The 17,749-nt window shown below is 37.0% G+C and overlaps 1 protein-coding gene across 5 annotated transcripts in view; it reads right to left on the minus strand.

Annotated features, from left to right (window-relative positions):
- NETO1 (neuropilin and tolloid like 1) overlaps nt 1–17,749 on the minus strand; it is an 85,811-nt gene that overhangs the window by 40,308 nt on the left and 27,754 nt on the right. For all 5 annotated transcript variants that reach the window (XR_015704741.1, XM_087757652.1, XM_087757667.1 and 2 more), the window contains exons 5-6: nt 5,694–5,735; nt 5,447–5,574 (exon numbers count right to left, since the gene is read on the minus strand). Coding sequence is in view for 4 of the 5 variants with exons in the window: in XM_087757652.1 (XP_087613778.1) it covers nt 5,447–5,574; nt 5,694–5,735 (170 nt within the window). In the remaining variant the exon portion in view is untranslated. The remainder of the gene's footprint in view (nt 1–5,446; nt 5,575–5,693; nt 5,736–17,749) is intronic.

Raw genomic sequence — 17,749 nt, forward strand, 5'->3', positions numbered from 1 at the left:
CATTTTTCTCTTGTACAGTGGCAAAATGCTCACAACTGACATCCTTTACAGCTCCTTGGTGCTGTTCTGCTTTTTAACACTGAAAACCGTAGATCACATCCTGATTCTGCTGTTCTCTTTGACAGATGTTTTATTACTTTCATCAGTAGCTTTTTTTTATCACAGTTCCTAACAATTATTTGGTTTGAGGATGCTGAGGTTGGTTATATTTCTATACCTGAATGGAACAGATTTATGCTAACTTAAAGTGGTGTTTTGTTAGTGCTACTCTGGCATGTGTATTACCATTGCCTCCTAGAAGAGATTCTATATACGAGATTCTACACATGCACTTGTTGTGCATCTTCATCTAATAAAACTATTTCAGAGAAGTGATTTTAATAGTTTAACATAGGTAAACAATATTTTCTACTTGTTTAAACATAATTTGTTCGCCTTGTTCCAGGGATGCCATATGAATGTGTTAGGTGTTTTTCATTCATAGTATTATTTGCATTATCTGTATGTTAGCAACCTTCAGAACTTCTTCAGACATGAAACTCATTTGGAGCCTGTAGAAGTGTCTCTGGCTATTAGGTTTTTCAGTCCCTAAATCTCATTTTTCTTAACATTTCAGGAATCACCACTCAAATGGCTCCTATTAAATTTTAGTGTACTACTTAAAGCTTCTCTTCTACACCTGATTAAGAAGCCTCCAAAACTTAGGGATATACTAGTCTGCCAGTGCTGACAGCTTAAACTGTTTTTCTTGCAGGTCTCATCCAAGAGCACAAGTTTCCACTTCACATGTGAGAACAGAAATTGTTTTGGTTTAGTCAGATTTGTTTATACAGACTTGCAGCTCTGCAATTTGCTTCACTGCATGTTTCCTCCTAACTGGCCAGGAAATGCATGCACAACAACCCAGTCTCTCTCCAGACTACATTAAATCCAAAGTCAGGCACCTGGAACCAAAAGCATCATCTCTCTATTTGGTCAGGTATGTGGATACAAGGTCCATCATGAAAACAGTGAAAAGTGATTTAGAGCCTCTACTAGGTAGCAATACCTATCCTTTGTAAATATGCAAGTGTCTTGGTCCCACTGGGGCTTTCGGCCCACGCCCGGACTTGTGCCTCACTGCCCCAGTGCATCACTGAGCTGCTGCCTGGCATGGGCTGGGGCTGACCCCATTGCCACGGGCGAGCCCAGCCGCCACTGTACCCCAGCCACCATGGCTGGGCCTGCCCAGCTCTCCTCATCAGCCCTGTCCTGGCCCTGTGGCGACTCTCACCCTGGCCCCTTCCATGTGCTGCGCATCCCCCTTCCACTGCTCCCCAACAGCTCTGCTTGAAACAAACGTCACCGCTCATAGGCAGCTCAGGTTTAAGGATACCACAATAATATGTCAAAACTAGATACTCATTAATTAATCCTTTCAGTTTCTTAAGCTTTTTGTTAAGTCTTGCATCCTGTAACCTGTAAAGATCTCTTCTTTGCCCAGTAGCTTGCTTAGGTGGGGCAGGAGAATTAGGCATCACTTTGCCTAACTAGCTTACAACTTCATTTTATTTCTCGTGGTGTACGTATGGAGGGTAGCCTCACTATTTGCTCAGTCTAAATGTACCTCTTGCTCGTTCCTCCTGAATAGATGACTTCCATTGGACTGGATTCAAATTAATTCTTGTCCATCTGTAGTTTGGATGCTCTTTGCCAAGCTGCCCAGAGCTTCTGATTATAAGCACTGCTTACTGTTTTTTCCCAGCATCAGAACATCATCTTTGTAAATGTTTTATTACTTTTACTGTCAAATTCTCCTGTCCTTTTTTTTCTACAAAACTTCTCAAAGAACAAGCATGACACAATGGTACCTTGCTGGCAGAGTAATACACCAAAGAGAGCGCTACCTGAGCACAAACATGCGTTCTGTCTTCTTGGGGGGCTTGTCAAACTCTGCTGACACATCCAATATGGAATATTATCGATATTATTCTCCAAAATTTCACCCTTAACAGAAAATGAGAAAATACCATCATTCTTTTCATTTTCTTATTTTCTATTCACAAATAGAGATTCTTTGCTTATCCACTGCTGTAGCCAACGATATCTCCAAAGTTATTCAAATTCCATTGCAATAAGCTTATCTACTTCCTCCTTTGGGCTTTGTCCTACAGTGAAGAATTTTGGGATGGGGAGGTTCCTCCAGCTCTTTACTGTTCTGGGTGGGTTGCACATTCAGTCAGCAGCTCTCTTCTTCATTTTCCATTCTTGCTCTGATTACTGATTGAAGTCAGCTTCTACACAAAGTGCAGAACCCCCAGGATTTCTGAACTCCAGATTCACAGATATCTGACTCAGCAGGAACTGACTTCGAGTGATTACAAGAAACACACACTTTGCAACCAGTCACTGTGAAATATAAGGCTCTAGGTCTGCCTATAGATTGAAGTTGTGTTTAAACTTCCTTCTGCTGTCTTCTGCACTTCCAGAAAGTTTCAGTTCTCCATGCATTTTCAGCATTTTATTTTTTGTGTTACAAGGTAATCAGCGATAGATCTATTTTAAGGGTGTGGAAAAAAATTTGCAGTTCTCTGTCCCATTCCATCTTGCTGAGGATAGCAGCAGCGTTACACCCAGACTGTCAGTTTGAAGCTCAGGCTTAGAGATCTTAAGTTCATACTCCCTGACTGATCTTATTGCTCATACGTTGAGCTCAGACTTGGCTTGAATCTGGAAATACAAACCAAGGAAAGGACTTGCTTCTGCAGACAGTTTAGATTGGATGAGCTTAAGCCAAATGAAATTGCAAGCAGCCCACATTCTGGCACAGTTTAATTAAGAAACTAAAGATGTAAAGATCCAACCCAAACTCTGTCTGAGAAACTCGGGCCTTTTAGGCATAGTTCCCAGTAACAAACTGTGCAGCCCAGAGTACAGGAACATGTGGATTTAAAGACGTCTGCTGGGTTCTTACTGTTCTTAGCAGGAGAGCCTGTTTTCATAGGTGCAAGCTGCCATAAATTAGAATGATGTCCCTGAATTATTGTACTGAATATGTCATTAGTTCAAGGTTAGATAAGCACAAAGGAAGCTGACTGTAAAATATAGACAATAGAATCCAGTACAATTGAATCAGGCCCATAAACAATCTTACCATAAATCTTACTTCATACAAGATTTTTTAAAATCTTATCCACTAACTTCTTCCTTAATATCTTAAAATTTTTCAACCTGTCCCAGTATGGCGATACCATAACCATAGGTGTATGTACGTGTGTGTATACATACACATATATATTTGTGTGTATATATATATATGTGTGAAAACCATACTAAGAAAGTTCAAATGCTAAATTGGACTTACCCCTATAGGATGAATCTGGGCTTGAAAAGTGTTTTTTTTCCTAGTTTGCTGATAAAGTTTTCAACTCCACATGTTAGGAAACACTGATTTATATGCTTTTATATTGTCCTATCTCTCTATCCAGAGAATTCTGTAAGATGGGAGCAACAAGATTCATCAAGAGATGACCCAGCCTAAAGGTAGGATTAGTAAGGTTTCTCTCATTTTCCATAGGTTGTTACCTAACCTGCACTTTAAGACCACTAGCAATGCTGGCTGAACAAACTTTCTTAATCAATCATTCATAATCCCCTCCCTGCTGTTTGAAATTTTCTTCCCTAGTATCTAACCTGAATCTTTCTTTCAGAGTGCAGGACCATGACTTATACTATAGAAACGGGCATAAGAGCATTCCTTCCTCGTTATAAAATCCTTTTATTTTCTGCTATCATGCTCCTTCACAAAATCTTCTAGATGACATTTAATAACTTCCAGTGTTTCCTCAGGTTTTCTAGAACTCTCTCATCGCTCTCCCTTCCAGATGCTCTTCAGCTGGCATACACTTTTTGAAATGCAACACAACTAAGTGCAGGTATAGAAGAACTAAACAATCATGAAGAACTAAACAATCCTTAATCCTCTGTTAACAGTGGTAGTGTGGCATTCTTCTGTTACACACTGTGTTTATGGTTATGTAGCTACACAATTTGTATTTTTACATCAGGCCTGAAGTGTGGATAAATCCTACAGATAAGTAAATATGGAATCATACAGAACTTTAGAGATAGATCAAGTAAGAATATCACAATGACGCTATCTGACCAATCAAGCATAAACTGAAATTAAGTCTATAGGAAAATTTTATTGGTTTATTTAGTTGTGCTGATTCTAATAAACACAACTGTAATTTTGTGTTTACCTGTTTTCTTTCTACTAATAGGTAAGTATATAACATATGCAATAATCATTCATTGGCCCCGTCATTTCATGTCTATAGCTACTTACTGTAGTAAAGTGGGAAGCTCATCTTCTTAATTGAGAGCATCTATGAATACTGAATTTATCCAAAAGTAAAAAAATGCATGAGATTAAAGTATATTCTGGAAATAATTTATCTGCAGTCTTTATGAGCCAACTATTCAACTCCTCTCCTAAACTTTCACAATAGAAAAACGCTGATAATAATGACTTTCTCTTCTGGAAACCCTTCCTCCTGCTTATTCAATACCAAATGCTGGAACAGTTAGATATATTCAGTACAGTCTGCTCTGAGATTATACAAAAAAGCCCTTATCTGTTTAAAGATGGCAGAGATTAGTGGATATATAAATTCTACCTTGTAAAACCTTTCCTGTCCAATAAAAGACAGCTGGAAAAAATATAATGTGGAGTTGTCTTTCACACAGTGAATGAAAGTAGGTGGGAGGCACAAAGCTGTTCCAATTGCAAAGAGAGGAGAAATGGTAGTGTAGCCAGCAAAAAATAATCCATATAATAACTGATAAGCCATGGATAAGAGAGGAACTCAAACAGAATCCAAGAAAAGAACTGTTAAATTCATTGCAGCCCTCTCCTGTTTGTTACAAAGGCATGGCTTGCTGATTGTGGTGGGAGAGAAATGAAAACACTATCTCTTTTTGTCTGTGGCTCTAAACCAAAGGAACTAAAGGTCTTATACAGAGGAACGTGAATTTACCTTGGCTCCATTTTCACAGTGTCCAGATGAGAAACAATGATGACCTTAGGGAGCCAGCAGTGTTCCCTTGTTAGTCTCTATATTAGGTATTTGAAATATATTGAAAATTAAAGTGATAAGATTACCTCCTGCTTAAGAAAACACATTGATTTTTTAAAATTATTAGAAAAATTAAAGATTAATTTAGGAAAATTACTTATGGCACAAAAAGCACATTAACACTGCCCACATCATTATTTATAGAGAAAGAAGGTTATTCTGGCTGAGGTGACAAATTACCCTTCCACGGCAGAAGGAAAAAAATAGTTTACAAGTTCAAGCTGTAAAGTTATTAAACAAGATCTGACTGTACTAAGAAATGCACAGCATATTAGAAAAGGCAATTTCTTAAATTAAATGGCAAATCAGCAACTGGATGAAGGACTGACCTTGGATCGGGGTGGTGCTCGGATGTACCATTTACAGTCTACTGCTTCAGTTTCAGAAGCTTTTCCTTCTTTGACAATTTGTACAGATTCCACAATTCCTTCAGGTCCTCCCATCTCAAACTCACAAACTGAATAAGAAAATACCAGAAAAAATGAAACCTGAACAGCAAACAAAAATATTTGCTACAGCAGAGTACAAAGGCCTCCAACTTAAAAAAAAAACACAACAACAAAACAGCATACCAACCTGGCAACGGTTTCAGAACACCAAGGTCCTTAAAATCTGGATCTTAAAAATTGAGAAAGAGAAAATCAGTTTTGTTCAATATCTTGGCTATACTGTCAATGTGCTAAAATTTGACAATGCACTTCAGTGATATAATTATATATATATTTCTTGGAAATGAGAAATGTTTCAAAAGTATGGCAACACACTAATTATTAATGCAGAAATTATTTATACTATCATACCAAGTTCTTTTTTTTCTGTTACGAAATCCTGCTTTATGAAATCCTGCTTTTCTGTGTCTTTCAGAAGAGTGAATTCAAAATATTTCTGCATACACTAGCAAGCAAGAACATCACACAGCTAACCCCATGATATTTTAATACATCAGTCTAATGAAAGAAGATATATTTACAGATCCATTCAGAATCCTTTTGCCTATTTTGCATTTTGCAGTGTAACACTCAACTTAACTAGAGAAATCTAAACTTCATTGTGTGTTTATGAATACTCTGCCATCCCTACTGACAAAGAGGAGACACTTTCTTTGTCAGAAGCATCCATTTGGTCTTCATGGAATAAATACCATAAGGATTTACCATGGAATTCATTGTGCTAACAAGGTAATAAATCTAATACGTGTGCTATTTTCAATCAGATAAACATGATTATATTTACTGTCTGAGATGCTTTGTATCATGCTTTTATAGCCAGATATAACCATAGATGAAATTAGTTTGGTCTTAGACCTATGCTTCAATAGATAACTATCCATAGACAAATCATCATTTCACAAAATTTGGCCCAGTTTGAAGATACTGTCCAAAACCCGAAATGTGAAAGAAGCTAAAGTTTTCAAGAGAAGATGATTTCTTCAGAATAGGTTGGTCTTTTCTGGGAGGTTTTTATCACTTGCACTGCTTTTCTAACTAAAATGAATGTTCTGCACTGTTTTTCTCATTTTCAGGAGAAAAAAAAAAAAAAACAAAGAAAGAAAGAAATCCACTGGCCTTTACTTTTTTGCTGGAAAGTTGATAGGATCTGGTCTTCTGAAATCAGTTAAACACTTATATACAAACACTCTGCATTAAGCTTCTCCTGAGTCACATACATAGTGCTTAAGCCTCAAAAGGATTGCACAAGAGGAAAACCAAGGTAGAGTTTGAGCCATGTAGTCTACTCATAGAACTGATCTTATTGTTTCAGGATTGGGTCAGTGTAGAAAAAGCTATAAATAAAAAAAATTAAGAGAAAGTTTGGAAGTAGGAAAGGTATCAAGTGAAAAAAACCCAACCCACAAAAACCCAACCCACCACTAAAACTGCTTTTCTCCTCTAGCCTTAGTCGAGTCAGGACAGTAAGGATCATGACCAAATAATACCCTGAAAAAGTCTAGTCCGCTATGAGCAAGATCAGCCATTTTAACCTGAACAGTCAGAATGTGTTGACTTCAAAAATTGGAGTTGTAAAATCACTTTTTAAAACTGTCCCTCTATAACCTGGCTGCTATTGTTCTTCCCAGTTATCTTTTACAGTTGTACAATATAAATCGTGAATAAATACTCATGAACTTAAGGGACTGCAAAATAACTGAGTAGGCATTTAGCATTAATTGTTGAGCAGTTTTATAGATCAGTAGATAGATATGATAAGCAACAGCAATAAATGTAATTAAAGATTTCAGTTAATGTACTCAGGCATTGATATCTAGTGCTGAAAGCAAGATACTTAAAGAAAACCTACTTTGACTACTGGTTCAAATTAACATCCAAACCGTGCCTAGTGTAACCATTACATTTCTTCTTTTTGCTGAGTTTGCAAGGATCACTCTGATTTACTGAAAGCACTCCACCACTTTGACAAAGTACAGAGGAAGAAAGAAGGAGAAAAAGGTCCTGACAGGATTTCTCCCATATGAAGGAGTTTTCATATAAAGGAGTGCTAGTAGCCAGAATCCAGTCTGAAGTGTAACTGAGACCATGCAGTTTGACCCACAAAACAATTCTGAAAGTAAGCTCTCGTTTGTTAGCAATACAGTAACATCAGTAGCAATGCACATAGAAGTGCACAATCTGTTAAAATTCTAGAAATATGGTAGATCTTGCTCAGTTTTTTAAAAATAAACTTTTTGCAACCTTTCAACATCTCAGGAGTGATAGTGAAATAAAATCTACGACACCTGAGGTGATACACTTCATTAAATATTAATAGTATACCGATATTATTATAATAAAAACAACAATCTGTAAATAAGGTATTACCAGAGATGTTGAAAATTCAACCATGTTTAAGCATATTTACCCAGAAAATGTTTGGTTTTTAAATAGTCTACCATTAAACAGATTATACTTTAGCAGCTCTTCTGTGTGTAATTCAGTCAAATTGTTATTATCAGTCTGGCTGAGTCAGAACCCTTTTAATGATATCTAAACACTGACTGGCTAGATCTTCCGATAGACACATAGTCCTGAAGAAAATCATGTTCCCATTAGGAAAACCTCCCAAGACAGGAAAATTGTGCTGTGAAAAATAAGATTGGTCACCTATAATAAGAGAGAGAAATAGGAGGCAATAGGCCTTGAAGGGAATGCAATACATGTAAATTTCTTATGGAGATCTCCTTAATGGGGAAATGAAGTATGTAAAGACAAAACCAGGAATTTTCATAAGAAATGTGAAAATGTGTAAAGGTTATATAAATGGAAGACCTTGCATCCAAAAGAAGCTCTGTGGCTCTTTCCTGAAGCATTGAATGTCTCTTTTAAAACCAACCCAAACCAACAAAATAAAGGTTATCCAGAAATTTCCTTTGGTGATATATTACAACTTATTCCACAAATAATAGAATCCTGCAATGTTTAATTGCTATAAGCTTTTCTGTAAAGTCTCTGTGAAGCACAGAATTGCATTTGAAACTTCTTGTGAGATGCAAAAATCTGTGCCAGGTTATTTAGAGTTACTGGCAAACAAGCAGAATGAGAAACAGAAGGAGAAAATGGTGATAATATGTAATTTCCTTAACCAGTAAAAAAATGCAGTGGATGAGCAGAGAGTGAGGTAGACTGGGAACTGGCTGAACAACCAGGACTGTGATGGTGGTGATCAGCAGCATAAAGTCTAGCTGGAGGCCAGTAATAAGTGGTGTACCCAAGGGCTCAATACTGGGTCTGATCCTGTTTAACATCCTCATTAATGACCTGGATGATGAGGCAGAGTGTACCCTCAGCAAGTTTGCTGATGACACAAAACTGGGAGGAGTGGCTGATACACTAGAGGGTCATGCTGCCATCCAGAGGGGCCTCAACAGGCTGGAGAAATGGGCTGACTTTATGAAGTCCAATAAGGGGAAGTGCAAATACCTTCACCTGAGGAGGAATAACCCCATGCACCACTATATGTTGGGGTTCACCCACCTGGAAAGCAGCTTTTCAGAAAAGGACCTGGAGGTCCCGGTGGACACGAAATTGAACATGAGCCAACAATGTAACCTTGCAGCAAATAAGGCCACTAATATCCTGGGTGGCATTAGCAGGAGTGTTGCTAACGTGTTGAGGGAGGTCATCCTTCCCCTCTACTCTGCACTGGTAAGGCCACACTTGGAGTGCTGTGTCCTGTTCTGAGCTCCCCAGTACAAAAGTGATATGGAGCTACTGGAGACAGTCCAGCAAAGGATCATGAAGCTGATTCAGGGACATCTCTCATATGAAGAAAGGGTGAGAGGGCTGGGACTGTTCCGCCTGGAGAAAAGAAGGGTAGAGGTGAACCTACCAATGTGTATAAATATCTGAATGCAGGGTGCAAAGAGGATGGAGCCAGGCTCTTTTCAGTGGTGTCCAGTGACAGAACAAGAGGCAATGGGCACACACTGAAACACAGGAGGTTCCATCAGAACTTCAGGACACACTTTTCCACTGTGAGGGTGACTGAGCACTGGCACAAGTTGGAGTCTTCATCCTTGGAGATATTCAAAAGCTGTCTAGGCGTGGTCCTGGGCGAGTGGCTCTAGGTGGCCCTGCCTGAAAAGGGGGGGTTGGACAAGATGACCTCCCGAGGTCCTTTCTAACTCCAGCCATTTTGTGATCCTGTGATTCTGTATTAACTAAACACCTGAATTGGCTAATATTGAAATAACTAGTTGAAAGACAAATCTAAGGTAATAACAGAGGTTAGACAAATCTCTATCACAATGCAGACTTGTTTTGGTGGAATTTGCATTGAGTCATGGCAACATATATATCCAACCTGGAGAAATCTGTAATATTTAGGACTGGTTTCAAATGGATCCACTAGGTCTTCATGGGAGCCTCTAAAGATTTTGGATGCTGGCTCTGGGATCTATTCTATACCTGTCCCATGGAAACCGTGCTGCATTTCTTTATTTTTAGCTTCACTGTTAATATGCAACAAGTCTGGCTTTTCTAAGTAGCTGGCAAGCATGGAATTTACATGCAAAAATTGCTCAAAAATCTTATGAAATAAAGAAAATTGTAAAGTAAAAAGTGTCTGTAGGTTAACTGGTTTAACTCTTCACAAAGTATGTAAATGCCTTTGTTTACAAGTAAACTGCAGCATTTTATGTGGTTGCCCAACTGTGGCATATCCACACAGAAACACATTTACCCACCTATGCATACATGTATGCATACACTCTCTTACTCTAAGTCACTTGCACAGAAAGTGAAATTGTTTAAAATTCTATTACTTGAGTGATTTCTGTAAGAGACAGGTAGATAGTATCTAACAGAAACAGGGAAAATGCATAAAGTTCACAGTAATTAATAGCAACAAGATATTCTGCTGGTATTATTACAAATCTATTTAAAAAGATAAAATTTTGAATAAAAAATCCACAGTTATCAAAACTGTTCAACTTGTCTTCAAAGACAGATTCCGCAAGGCCTTTAAAAGTAATTTTAAGTAAGTCATACAGAAAAATTACAGTATTTTCTTTCTTATAAACACACAAATTTGTGAGTAAAACTCTCACATTTTATTCATCAGTTTCTTTAGCTTTTCATATAAAGTTCATTTTGACACTTTCTTACACTGTCAACATCAAACCTGTTGCTTGTTCTGATAGCAATAATAGATATCTCACTCCTGGAAGTCAAGTGTTTTTAAGTCAATAGATGTTTCAATACCTCTTTTAAAAAATGGAAGATAGTGCTGGTATGTTCCTTAGCATATCTGGACTAGAATATACTTAATTATACAGAATTTTTTATACCTGAAGTACAGTATATACAGTGAACAATATGAGCAATTACTGTATGGTCAGAAGTCAAGATGAAGGAAATGTGTACTGCAAAATCTTGGTGCAGATATGAGACCAGATTGTGATGAACTTTTGAGGCATTTTGCTTTCTTTTCTTCTATAAATGAGAAATGAAGGAATTATTTGATCAAACTATACACTACAAAGGGTTGATATGTGAAACATAAAGGAGTTTTTGCTGTTTGTGAACACAAACTCCTCCTTTTTTAATGGATGTATACACAAAGGAGTCACAATACGTAGAAACCATATTACCTAATGATACATTTACATGTAAATGCTCATGAAAAAGTAAAGAGAATTGCACCATTCAGCAAACCACCAGTTATTTATTTTCAAGTTTATGAAGTCAGGCTCTTTTACAATGATTTCTGGGAGCCTAAACCAGTCCTGCCCTCTTGAGGGGTTAAATATAATTCTCTGTAAAAGCAGAGCTTGCAGAACTCAGTACAGAACAGCAGGATTATTCTAAAGTATTTTATGCGGTTGCCTCCTAGTATTTGATGATACAGTAAAAATACTGGAAGATGATGACCAAAAGATTTTAAAAGCATAAAAATCTGCTCGAAGAATTACTAAAGCAATTCTAAAATAGAAAACCATTTCTATAAGTAAACATTTTTGTGAGGTGTGCAAACAAAGGGGACTTATCTATTCTGTTGGGAAGAGTAAAGGAAAAGTACTAAGTAAAAAAATTACTAAGTGAAATAGATGTGCAAAAATACACAAATTATTGTCTTCTTAGCCAAAAATGAAATTTGTTCTGATGAATCTTTTCAGATCTGTAGTCTTGTTGAAACTTCCAAATATATGTCTATATCTGTATTAAAGATACCAAAGGATCTTTAAAGAAAGCCTATAGTTTGCTAGACATCCTGAAAACCAGTTCTATAATAATTGTAGTTGGCAATAGTATGTGCTGTATTTGCTCTTTGTTTTCTGTGTTCTTTCTTTCAAAAGCAATTTTGTGAGCAAGGGCAGCTATTTTGGGGGCTACATATTTTTAATCTGAAACAATGCTTCTCAAATTCTTCACTCCTTAGCACAGTCATGAAAGAACTCAAAGGTGGTAATTGCAAATGTAGAAATGAAGATGACTCTTGCTACTTCGCCTTGAAGTTCTACCTGCTACTTCGCCTTGAAGTTCTACCTGCTACTAGATCAGCAAGAAGTCATATGAAGACAAATAAGCCAAAAAAGATTTGTACTCTGGAAGCAGTCTGAGAAACTCTGTTCTTGAGGATGTAGCTCCATAAGAAGACACTACTTTGTGTTGCTTTTGGTGATCTGACTCACTAGTAAAGTACACTAAAGCTACTATTTGTCTTAAGAAGAAATTTTATAAATGACTGCTGTGAGTAGTAGGTGAAGTAAAATGATATTTAGAAAAATACAGTCAACCCGCTCTAGTTACTTTAACCAGATTCCTTATATTGTTGAAATAACACAAACTTCTGCCCAGAAGTTTGATTTCTAAAATATTTTTTATTTTTTAGGTTTTTTCTTTTGTCACGTTTACTAATCTCAGCTCATACTCACAATCAAAGTATCTTTATAGTGTAATTAATATATTATACTGATTTACAAACTGCACAGCTATGGTGACCTCATTAAGATAAGATATACTGCAAGTGTTAGTAATAGCTGAGCATTTGCATACCAAAAGTTAATACTTGTTTCTTTAACATCTATTTGGAAATAAAAAGGCAGTATCTTCAGAAAAAGAAAATACATGTCTTTGTGTAACTTCTTGCAAAGTTGACTATTGGTCAAACTGAGCAGACAAGAATTGCCTGAATGAACTCCACTGGAATGGACCACATGATTGCAGAGGTTGCACCCAGATTTCTCTTTTCATGCACACAATGGCAGGCTTTGAGATCTTAGCCTGCTTGCCTCCCTTGTCTACTCTGTAAACTGTTTAGAGTAGGTTCTTTTCCAGTAGAACTTTTGTATGGGCAGGAACCATGTTAGAAGGTAAGAGAAATCATGACATCCTGGGTCTCATCCTCAAACAGTGTTTGGACTATTTGATATGTGCACCTAAACCCCAGAAGTGAGAAGTGCTTCTTGGAACTGACCTGGTGAGAAACGAAAGCAAAAATGGGCAACAATGTCATTCTCAGGCTGCTGAGTGGAAAGAGGAAGTCTGGGAGCCTTGATGATATGTGTGGGATTATTTGGCAGATCATTTTTATTGTGTTAAATATTTACACTAGCAGCTGAGTGCTCGAATTAGGCATCATATTCCCCTTATGCAGCACACTGGGTGTGGAAACAGAGGGAAAAATGATCCTAATGACGAATATTTCAGGGGCTGCATATACCTTTATCTGCCAGTTGCCCATAAACATGTGAAACAAGACTGAACGAGCTCAGAAGTCCACTTTATCTGAGCAATGGAGCCTTGCTGCGACAGTGCAGCTGACTTCACCACCACGACTGACTATCAGTCAGGGGCAGCACTTTGTACACATCTCCCCAAGATAATAAGCCAGTGCCTTCCTGTGATTGACTAATAGTCTCTGAACTTGACTAGGAAGAAAGATGTGCAACATAAAAGTGCTATGGAGCTTTTCCCGAATGATGCTAAATACTAAGTATGGCCTAGTCGTGCAATTTCAGCACAATACTAGTAAGTCTTGGGATTTGTCTCATTGGTTTGTTATAGATGACTCCTAGCTCAGCCCCAGGAAATAATACTTTAAGTTCATGGCAGAAGTATAGGGAAAAATGATCCAGAGGGTTTAGCCACAACTGATTGCTAGGCGTTACTTCTTCCGATATTGAATCAATTTGTACATGGTTACTGCTTGCTGCCATTGAGTGCTAAATCTGCATATCCTTTTCAGAGAAGCCACTCATGCTGTATCAGTCCATAGAGTGGATTTCCCAGGACAGAGGGGACTTATGGGAATAACCTGGTAATATAAAGTAACCTTTGTTATTTTATCATAGGAGAAATGCTTTCTCCTAGTTTTACCTCAAACCATTCAACAGAATTAATACATTCACTGCAATGTTCCCAATTCTTTTGAAGCGCTACATCTTTTTCAGCTATTATAGTCAACAGAATATATTACTCGTGCTACTTCAAATAGTACTGAATAACCTGTAGTTGACTGCACATTAGGACACATTTCCAATACAAATAGAAATGTTAGCATAATGTTTACACCTACTAACATTCCTCTGCTGTAGCTGGCCATGCCAGCTATAGTATGTATGCCATTGGCATCTCTTTGGCGATAACTGCATTCCACATGGGAAACTCAAATATCTCCTCTAGTTTCCACACATGAAGAGTTCACTGTCCACTTTAACAAGAGATTTCTTGCACTGTCTCCAAATATTTTTCTCTTACAGCCTAGCAAAGCACCAGGTGGACTTTCGCTAAAGTGAGTAAATGTGTTAGAGAGTACTGTAAGGGAACTGCATTGTGTGTGCAAAAACAACTGATTGCTTAATCATCTGGCCATATAAGATACCAGAAAGAGACGAACCAGACACAATACCCCAGAAAATATGATCCTTAGAGTGGAAACAAATGAAATAGCCATAGACAGAAAGCCATTCATTAGTATACTGTGCAACTGCTAGATTTTTGAAAGTTATTGGATTAATTATGTTGTAGTGCTCTCCTATAACAAAGTCTTTGTATAATTCCAAAAGCCAATGTCACAGGGTGTTTTTAAAATGTATTCCATATCCAGAGTAGAAATCTGTTGGTGTTTAGGAGCAAAGGGAGAATTTTAGGTTTTCATCCCCATTGGAGCCTGAATGCTCTCTTTCTAAAGGAAAAATAAAAAAAACTGGAATGTATAAAAGGAAGAGTGAAATTCATTTGTTAAACTAAATTGTCAACTCTAACTGTAATTATATGTGTACATCACAGACACTTTCAGTGAGCAAGAAGAGGAACTGTAAAAGCTACATAGCTCAATGAATTGCTGAGGAAAGCATATCAACACCAAGCCCCAGAAACAACTGCAGGAAAAATAAGTCTTCTGCCCTGTCCTTTTAGCATCCATAGCAGTATAGCTTCCAGTGACACCGGAGCTTTCCTTCTTTTTCTGCTACTTTTAGGAGGCTTCCTGCCTAGAAATTATCCTTTAGGGAGCACTGAGCTGTTGACCCCAGCAGTTTTCCCAAATGTACAAAGCCCTGTCTGCAGAATGAGAAGATGGGTTTTCATCAGCTTTAGCTACGGAGTATACTGTGGAGCTTCCTTGGAGATATTCTTGCGCTTTCATTTGTTTCTTCATCTTTCAACAGCATAGGGTAGCAGTTTTCTCTGAGGAAGAGTTTCACTATAGTCCAGTTGTCAGAAAGAAGATAACTCTGCATGTTAAACTGTGAATTCCTACTTAAATTACCCACAAACTTATGAATTTTACATTTTATTATACAAGACAGCATTCAGATATTTAAAGGATATAAATAATATATGGGAAGGGAGGAATAACCCTTCCATTCATTCCAGTATTATGAAATTCAGCTTCTCCTGAGATTGTAGGAAGAAAACATTTTGATACATTTTTGGTTAAGCAAGGCTTTAGAGCTAGGTTTTTGGCCTTACAGTTCATCTGCTTCCTGTTGGTTACAACTTCATGAGAGTGATATTCCCTGTTGTTCAAATATATCATTTTGCTCCAATTTCATGCAATTAAAAGTGCCAGAGAACAGTCCAAACCATGATTAATTGCTAATACTCACCTAGTGTAGATATAATCTGTTAGAAACAAGACATTAGGTCAGCTGGGGCTTTTATTATTTTGATGAGGAAAGCCCTGCTGTATGTTTTACTATGTATTTGACTAAAACAAACATAATTCATACCGAGCCTAGCCCCAAATGGTTCCCACCTAAATTAATGAATAAAGATTGTTGCTCATCAATAACAGTAAGACATGTTTTGCTATATGCCAACATGAAAAAATCAACAGGATCATAAATTCTAAACCAAAGGCTATTGTCTTCAACCTTTTAAACTTTTTCTTTAAACAAGATCCTTCTAATGGATCCTCAGTCCTCTTTGAGTATCATTTATGCCACATGCTCTGTGTTCACTAATCGGTTCTCAAACTGGTTTGTCATGAACATCAGCAAACAAATGTGTCTGTGAATAACTGGAGATCTGTAATCTAGAGCTTGAATAGAGTCAGATTTGAGTCTATAAAAATTCAGTTACTGCTGGCTTTTCTTCACCCCAGAAACTCCAGATCCAGCTATCCCTGAACAGTGATTACATTCAGTTTAGATTAACAAATTTTTAATTCTATTATCGTAACTTGAGTATTTAGATTAAAAAATTATAGTTTCCATGGAATTTAGCAGACTTGTAGTTTTCCTCCTCTATTCAAAAGCTACCAGTCTGAAGCAACAATCTGATTTCCACTGGATTTGCTCACAGTTTTAATATTGATTCTAACAGAAGCAGGTTTAGGCCCACAATCTGAGCTGAATTTAGCAATTGATTTATTGAACGCTACACTGATTGACTGGCTCAGCCTCAGACAGAAAATGAAAACTGGTCCTTTGCATCACATTCAACATGAAAAAGCCATTGTGATTCACTGAATCACACTTTGGAAAGGCAGTGTTCGTAAGTCTGTATGCCTACTTTATACAATATCCAATATTGCCATTAACTGGCTGAAGAGACTGGGAAAAGAACAGCAAAGTAAGTACTGACTAGAGTTTGTCCAGTTCTTCCATTGGTGTGGTAATATTTAGAAGAAATGAGGTATCAGGACAGTTTTCATTTTCAGCAGCAGCAGGTCAAACATGATGGTCAGTCACAGCACTTGGGATTTTTAAGTATGGGTCAGCCGCTTATCCAACAAGCAGGCAATAATTACATTTCATTTGACCAGATCAAGTTTTTGACTGCCAAACAGCAGGATTTTTCCTAGCTTGGTTTTAAAGAGTCATTTAAAGCTCTAGTGATAACAAAAAAAAAAAAAATCAAATATAAATAAACCCTTTCATTTAAAAGTACTTGGCAAATCATTGATCTGTATGTATATTGGAATATCATTGATATGCAATATTCTGGAATACAAACATACAATTAATGCTACAAATGATTCTTATGGGGAGAGCACATACAATTACAGAGATTCAAATTACCCAAATATGATTTTTAAACTACTAAGCCAGTATGCTTTTTATTAAGAAAAACAACCTATAAACTTATTTTATAAAATATCAGTATGGACTTTGTAGTTGGTAGCAACTAATAACAAACTGTCTAATCCACATAATGGAATCAGCATTAAAGAACAAAATATTTTTAATAATAATTTTCTGTATTCTGTTTTCATATTAATTTTTATGTAGAGTTGAGAAATGAGCTACAGGAAAGAAAAGAAAGGAAAAAATCAAGAGAAAACAAGAAGTGGTATCATACAATCTTTTATTAACCCACATACTGCAACCAGCAGATTTGATAACATTGTCTCTTGAGCTTCAACTATCAGATAACATCTGGCAAATGATGTTTCTAAGTCCTGTTACACAACATCTTCTGGCTTCTCAGTGTCATCTAGGGGACTGATATGTGACTGGAATAACACATTTCACGCTGCCTGCTTCTGTCATGCTAGTACAAATTTTTAATAATGGATATGCCACAGATATCAGTTTATTTGAATCTGAATTCTCAGAAAATATTTGGCAATTCTGTTCTCATCAACCTACTCATGACTCAAGCAATCTTTCTTAACACAAATTGTTGGATATTAGATGTAGTCTTTTGACATCAAAGTATTCAAATAAACATTCTGCATCTCTAATGTGT

Source organism: Nipponia nippon, unplaced genomic scaffold (assembly GCF_047370975.1).
Source record: "Nipponia nippon isolate SJK-2023a ecotype South Korea unplaced genomic scaffold, ASM4737097v1 scaffold_1, whole genome shotgun sequence".
In the NCBI taxonomy this organism is placed as follows: Eukaryota; Metazoa; Chordata; class Aves; order Pelecaniformes; family Threskiornithidae; genus Nipponia; species Nipponia nippon.